Below are 7,626 nucleotides of genomic sequence, written 5' to 3' on the forward strand. Positions count from 1 at the left end.
CTAAATGGGAAGGCAATAAAACAAAAAGCATAATATGAGCACCAGTTTTGGGAGTAATACGTTACAAAAGTAACACATTTACAGTAATGTATTCCTCTTTTGCTGTAACGCAGTAATAACGCATTACTAATTAAATTTCGGTAATATTATAGCCGTTACAATCACAGCAATGCGAGTTACTACGCATTTTAACGCGACATGTAGCCTAGTGGTGTTTTGTTTTTTTAAACACAACATCTGTGTCCCGGTGTCGGTCAGGGCGGACAGTAGTGTGTCCGAGCTGCCGACACATAGAAACATGTCGGGAATTAATGTTGAGGCTTGCTACACGTAATATCATTTCATTTTTAGCAGTGGAGAGTAATGTGCCTGTAGAGGAAGGGCTTTGAATGACGACCAATAACGCTCGTCTTTTACTGTGACCATTTACTGTTTTGCAAACAAGAAAGTGACCAGACGGACACGTTTTGCATCTAGCGTCTCACGCATGGATGTATTAAGAGAACTCTCACGTTCAGTAAGCTAGCTACAGTACACAAAAGACAAGTTCCGTGTATACTCCTTCAAAATAAAAGCACTTCCTGTGACGGTTCGCGGTAAAAAATAAATTACCGGTAAAAAAATAAAGTTGTGTACCTTTTCACATATCAGATGTAAATCAAGTACTGTAAATAATGTGGACAGTGAGTTTTAATCATGCTATATTTTAACATTTCCTTTAGAGTGTTTTAAACTGAACATGAATTTCTTATTAAAGTGCTTTAAACAAACATTTTATAACATTGCTGTACTTCGATAAAACTGTAGGTAGCCTACTTTTGAGTATTTTCATTCTCCGACTTGCCTATTGTATGTTTTACGTTGTTCTTTAGCTGTCGTTACTTTGTATATTCATATTAATTATACAAAATATTATGAATTAGTTATGATGTATTAAAGTGGATAAAAAGGAGACTTTATTGATCTGGTGGTGAAATTCACACGCTAGCTGCCAAGTCAAACTTCCCCTGTTATTTTGGTGAAAGTAACTAAATGTGCTGTATTTATACTCAAACTCAAAAGTAATGCAAAAGCAGTGTAATATATTATAATTCAGAGACATTAATATTGTAATATAACTTATTACTCTGAAATGACAGTAACTAGTAATCCATAATGTATTACATTGTAGAAGTAACTTGCCCAACACTGAAGAGCACTTTAACATGCACCACCGGAGCAAACATACTGATTAGGTTCCTTACTGATAAGAAGATTGTATAAAATCATTGAAATCTAAAATTAAATATTTTAAATGCTTTCTACCTTTTTAACTAGTTACAGTTGGACGTGTAATGCGTAACTTTGTTCACTTTTATGCCACTATAAGGTTAAGGTTTACTCACATCGAGCAGTTGATAAACACTGTTTGGATACAGAGGAAATGACATTCATTGGTTGAAAGATAATATGATTGAAACTATTGTTTTTGATGTTCATAGATATGTTCAAAGGAGGTAGTGTGTTGCAATCACACAGGAAAGAGGAAAGAGAGAGTGAGGGAGAGAGAGAGAGAGAGAGAGAAATTGTTCTTATAACAGCTAGTAGGCACTCCTTTTTTCATTATCTCTTGCTCCATTTCTCCCACACACAAGGCAAATAAAGCAGGTAAGAAGCAATCTCTTAGAATTGACATGCAAATGATTTAAAGCAGATTTCTTTAAACTGACTTTAGAAACTCAAATTGATCATAAATCCTAAACTTCTTGGCTACAGCAGATTCTACAAATCTGAACTTTATGAGCTTTTAATAAGGGAACCGCAACTGCTGCTATCGGTAATTTTGGCACAGCTTAACAGCACTGCTACTGAAGGTGTGTTCAGTGCAGGCATGCCGCTCATTCCAGCTGCATACTAACAGGTCCTGTCTAGATGTACATTCTGGCAGGGCCCTGGGGCCACAGGAAAATAATAACAGATTGCTTTCTCTGTAATCATTGCTAATACAATACAAGTCCTGTGTGTGTGTGTGTGTGTGTGTGTGTGTGTGTGTGTGTGTGTAAAGAAGGTTGTTGGGACTCCATACTTATTTGCGGTAAAAAGCTGGTTCTTGTGTGCTTAACCATTAGAGTTTCTAGGGATAAGAAAGGTAAACATGTGGTGGTTAAGGTTAGTCTCCATCAAAATTAATGTAAGCCAATGCAATGTGCTCTTAAGTGACAAGTGTGTTTAGAGTAGTCAAAGAGACATGACAGATGCCAGCGTTACACTCACGTTGTTGCTTAAAACTACATTAAAGTTAAAATCTACAGTTGATATTTATAAGCTGCAAGATAGAATAGTTGAAACAAAACTAAGAAAATCTAAGGAAGGAAGTCTGTGGTCAGTGTGGGATGTGGACATCAGGCTGTCTGCGTTTTAGGCAACTGACATGTGAAATTCATATGCAATCATGCATGTTACACATTTTCACTCTTTCACAATGGTAAGGCTTTCATTTTATATTTGTAGTCCAGTTTCAGAAGAGAAAAAAATAGCCACAAAATCTATGTATGCGTACGGAAGAGGATTAAGGCCACATGTGAAAAAATGTATTGGGTTCTGAGTTTAAAGTAAGATATATGTGACTTAAATAAATGTCTACTGTGTTTCAGCTCATCACCTCAAGCGCCAATATGAATAGGACACAGATTCCTGTCCGACTTACCAGCCCGAACACCACCAGCTCTTGGCAGGACGACGCAGGCAGGGGAGTCCAAATGGCAGCTACACTGCTCATCTTCCTGGTAAGAAATTCTTTATGGCCCCAGAACCAGCCTGTGCAATAAATATTGTACAATATCACTGCACATAGGGCTGGAAATGTCAACAAATGGGCTGTGGTAAGGTACATAATAATAGTTGGGATTGATGCTGGGCGATATAGAAAAAAATCAAATATCACAATATTTTTGACAAAATACATCAATATCGATAATGTGGCGATATTGTAGTGTGACTATTGATGATGCGTTCACAATTGTTTTTGTTAAAAAATCACCAATGTTCAGGCGCCCGGATAGCTCAGTTGGCAAAAGCGGGCGCTCATGTATAGAGGATTAGTTCTCGACTCAGCGGGCCAGGGTTTGACTCCAACTCACATCTCCATTTGTCCTGTCAAATAAAGGCCTAAAAATGCCCCCCCCCCCCCCCCCCCCAAGATTTCTTTTTAAATTCTTTAAATAATCCCCAATAATGCCGATACAATGACTAAGTGAGTAAAGGCAAATAACAGAAAAGCTAGAACGGTCTAGTAAGTTCAGAAAATGACATAACTTTACTATAATGCATCCTCTAAAACCAGGAAAAGACCACCAAAATTTAAGATGAATCTTGTCTCATATGTCGATGTCGATATAGTATCAATATATTGCCCAGCCCTAGTTGGGATCATCTGTTGATTATGAAGTTTGAGGGCCACAAACTAGTGTTGTCAGTTAAAAATGGGTGCGCTCCTAACAAATCTTAAAGAATTTTTTTTTAATCAAAAACAAAATGTTGAGAGTTAGAGGAGAAGATCAATAGCTAATCTGTCTTTTTCCAAAGGTAAAATCCTTGATATGTCATTAATAAGACATTATACCTTGTTTGTTAAACTGCACCAAAGTGCTTCATTTAAAAAACAAAGTCGTCGTCTGTGTTATGTGTAAGAGTATTTCTTATAATCTGGCACATAACTCCCTTATGGAAGCACACCTTGTCATTTCTATACTTTGGTTTTTGGATTGAGATATAACATGTTCATTGGTGATCTTTAGAGGAACTGGTTGATGGATGTTTATGCCTTTGGACAGAGCCAGGCTAGCAGTTTCTAATTATTTAACAGACAGCGTGGTAATATACAGTCTATTGTATCGACCTTATTTGTTTTAAAAGTCTGGCATCCTGAAAGAATTGTTCTCTTGGTGTCTCAAGGTGGGCGTTCCTCTAAATGGGCTGGTGGTCTGGGCACTTGGAATGCGGCATAATCGTCACCTGGTGCGCAGAGGCAGCAGTGAGGAGACACGTGCTGCCAGCAGTTTCCGTATTTATGTCCTCAACCTGGCCCTGGCTGACCTGGTGCTGCTCCTGCGTATTCCCCTCATGTTGGGCTACATCGCCTACGGCTACAGCTGGCCGTTTGGTCACGTCTTCTGCCAACTGGTTGTGTTCCTGCGAGGCCTGGGGTTATACACCTCTGCTTTCCTCCTCTGTGCTGTGGCCCTGGAGCGATGCCTGTGTCTGCTGAGGCCTTTGTGGGCTCGACTGCGACGCCCCTCCTGGGCTGTTCCTCTGGCCTGTGGCATCTTATGGCTGATTGCCACCATCTTCTCTGCCCCCTACCTTTACACTGCCAGCCTGATGGAACATAACGGGACATACCAGTGCCTAGAGAGTGGGAAGTTTGACATGGCACTATTTGTCACAGAAACAATAGCAGGTTTCATATTGCCCTTGCTGGTGTTCTTAGGAAGTAACCTGGCCGTTTTGCTCACCATTCAGCAAGCAGTACTACCCTCATCACCTTCCTCCTTCACCCCTTCCACTGCTCGCAGGATGACCAGGATGTACCACGTGCTGTTTTTTACCATGCTTCTCTTCCTCACCTGTTGGGTGCCATATTTTTTTTGTCGGTTCCTGCTGGCCTTGGCTGAGGAGCGAGCTGAATGGGCCACGCTGAATAAAAGAGCAAGTCATGGCAAATATATATCTCTGTATCTGGTGTACATTAAATGTGCTCTTAACCCGGTGCTGTATGTGTTTGCTGCCCGAGGCTTAGGCCGTGCAATCAAAGCTTCACTTGTCTCCACTATTGAAAGACTTTTCAATGACGACTCCATAGAGTCTATACGGAGGAAGTCCCTTAAGAATTCAGTAAAAAACTCACAGATGTAATAGAGGTCAACAATGTTTTTAAATTTGGAGTCATTTTGTGCTTTAGACCAATGTTTTCCAAATAGGTCTATATGCCACAGCAAATGGGGAAATAGGTGACTATTATTAATAATAGATTTCCCATTTGTAGAGATGTAATGTTGATAGATTTGACATAACTTAGAGTGATCTCAAATGGAGGATCCATGGCTTGAAACAGTTTGATACTTGAAATTTGTCTGTTGTAGCATGTTGAAGGCAGGGTCATAATTGGAAAAAAATGAATTCATGAATCATCTTGTCTAGTTCATGGGCAGCCAGGGAACACCTCCATGGTAAACAAGCCAACAGTGAACACAGAATTATTTCAGTGCTAGTTTCCTGGCCCCCAGGGTAACGTTTGTCACATAGCTGCACGTATTATCTAGGTATGGTCCAAGGAACGGAAAAGAGTTCTTGGTATCTTATCTGTATTAACAGTGATTCAGATCAGTCAATCTGCTGAACTCATGCTCAAGATGTCCAAAACAAAAGGAGGTCCTCATCTATGTATCTGGTACTAGTTGTCCATGTTAAACCAATGAATGTACAGTATCTAAGCCTTTAGGAATGAAGCATAACATGCTGAGGGGGAAGTAAATATGTTGCACCTTCATTATCTCATTGTGAATGTACCACATCGATGTCTCACTAGACTGCACGGATAGCTTTATCACTTTTTTGTGTTTATAAATGCACAACCTTTCTGTCATTGTTGAAGAAAGGAGCTAAATAAATGGTAGCACTTTTCGCTTATTTTCTTTCTACTTCAAAACACAAATAAACAAAAGTCAATTTCTAAGAATGTTTTAATGTCTGTTTAATTACATCTTTTCATTCACAGTTTATACTTCTATGTCTACAGTATGCATGCATGTCTTCAAGGACCAACAGATTAATTTTAGGGATTGTTTTAAATACATTTAATCTTTATTGGCAAGTATAGTATTTCTTTAATTTAGTTTGTGTTCTGGTATTTAGGGTCAGATTACGACAGAGAAGTCCGATATCTGAACTTTATAACAAAAAAAACAACAACAACAACAACAAATGCCTCCACACTATGCAACAGTCAATTTAATTATACTTTTCATATGAAACAGAATACTGTAAAGTACTGAGGGCAGAACACTGTTGAAAAGGCACCGTGATGGACGAATGGTTAGGGTGTATATAGTCCATATCGACAACGGTTCATTTACAAAACGGCCTGAAGTTAGCCGGATGTCCCTCACTTCCCGCTTTCTTTGTGTTTACTTAAAACTCAAGCTGCATCGAAACAACCTTCAACCATTAATCGGAACCAGAGCACTGTTACATGCTAAAAATGGCCGATTTTGAGAAGAAAAAAAGGGATTGTGCATTAAGGAAGCCCTGCTTGGTTATTTCCGGGAATGATTGTAACGATTTACAAATAAATATGTTTAGTAAATTTACTCTCTAATTGGGACCAATTGGCTGAGATTTATTATTGTAATTTTATTATTGTAATTTTATTATTGTAATTTGCTCTATTGCACACGGCAATAGAGCAAATTACGTTTAACCATGTATCCAGCTAATTGAAAAAGCTCACGTTACTGTATTATGTGAACAGTTAACTTTTGGCGTTTTCTTTTGCGGGGTGCAATAATCCACGAAAACAAGTTCCTTCCCAAGACTCTTTTGAAGAGCCATGATTGCTGTCTTCCCCAGTGTCTCTTTTCTTTGGTACTACAATTGTTGCTGCTAAAGTTGGACATTTTATAATTTTTTACATAGTGGCTGCAATTGTTTTTCACTGAATGGGTACCCTAGGCAATTGCAGGAATATTTTCCTGTTCACCAAAGCTCCAAATAATGAGTGCACACTTGTTTAAGTGTCCCTTAAAAAAACAAAACAAAAACATTTCAGACCTGTGTGAGCAGAGATTTGGTGAGGTAAACGTCTGAACAAGGTGCACCACTGATCGAGTTGAAGAGCTGATCTGAGAGCTGTCTGTGTGCTTGTAGAAGCAGCGCCTGGGCATCCTGAACGGCCTCTGGTTGCCGGAGGATTTCTCCCAGTTTCCGGGCAGCGGTCTCAGACTCACTGTCTGGTATAATTTTTCTCAGTCGAGCCTGAGGAACACAAAATGTTGAGCACTGCTGTGTGATTTTGTGTAAATGTAAAGTATTATGACAGTGTTTTGTAAAACGTTCTAAAAGCTAAAGCTTTATCCTGTAGTTGACAAGATCAGAACCACGTCCCCTTCTTTCTGCTCCTTTCGTAAGACATTTACACTTTCAGAATATTACAAAAAGGTTGCACAACAGAGGACATGTTCAGACTGTCCTTTAAATTTCAACAGAAAGTGCCCATTCAGATATTTTGGCCACATCTTACAAGAAATGTGACTGAACACTATGAATGCTTATGAAAACAGCTATTGTGCAATAGGGACCAGTCTAAAGCCAAAACTAGATTTTGTGTAAGTGTGTTTTGTGCACCACCCATGCTCACCTCTAATGTTGTTTCATCTTTTTGTGGAGGTAGCGGGGGAAGATTGAGATCTGCTTTTTCAGCTATCTTTAAGACCTGTGTGAACACACACACAGACAGGAAGAACAAGATGCATGAGTACAAATGTATATCTTTATTTCATAAATATCAAAAAGTAAAATAAAAAAAATACAAGTACATATAAGTATAGTAAGAACGATGAAAATCTCTGCTTTGCTATAGTTCAAGTATAT

General features: G+C 38.9%; 2 protein-coding genes across 3 annotated transcripts in view; one reads left to right on the plus strand and one right to left on the minus strand.

Moving 5' to 3' along the window:
• Positions 1 to 1,550: 1,550 nt before the first annotated feature.
• Positions 1,551 to 6,180, plus strand: LOC116697386 (C5a anaphylatoxin chemotactic receptor 1). Its single transcript, XM_032528758.1, has 3 exons — positions 1,551 to 1,647; positions 2,634 to 2,765; positions 3,934 to 6,180. The coding sequence occupies exons 2-3, from the start codon at positions 2,655 to 2,657 to the stop codon at positions 4,891 to 4,893; spliced, it is 1,071 nt and encodes a 356-aa protein (XP_032384649.1). The 5' UTR covers positions 1,551 to 1,647; positions 2,634 to 2,654; the 3' UTR covers positions 4,894 to 6,180.
• Positions 6,181 to 6,624: 444 nt separating this feature from the next.
• cenpq (centromere protein Q) overlaps positions 6,625 to 7,626 on the minus strand; it is a 5,282-nt gene continuing 4,280 nt past the window's right edge. For both annotated transcript variants that reach the window (XM_032529337.1, XM_032529261.1), the window contains exons 7-8: positions 7,394 to 7,468; positions 6,625 to 7,011 (exon numbers count right to left, since the gene is read on the minus strand). In XM_032529337.1, the coding sequence (XP_032385228.1) occupies positions 6,802 to 7,011; positions 7,394 to 7,468 (285 nt within the window). In that variant the 3' untranslated portion in view covers positions 6,625 to 6,801. The remainder of the gene's footprint in view (positions 7,012 to 7,393; positions 7,469 to 7,626) is intronic.

This window comes from Etheostoma spectabile, chromosome 1, assembly GCF_008692095.1.
Source record: "Etheostoma spectabile isolate EspeVRDwgs_2016 chromosome 1, UIUC_Espe_1.0, whole genome shotgun sequence".
Classification (NCBI taxonomy): domain Eukaryota; kingdom Metazoa; phylum Chordata; class Actinopteri; order Perciformes; family Percidae; genus Etheostoma; species Etheostoma spectabile.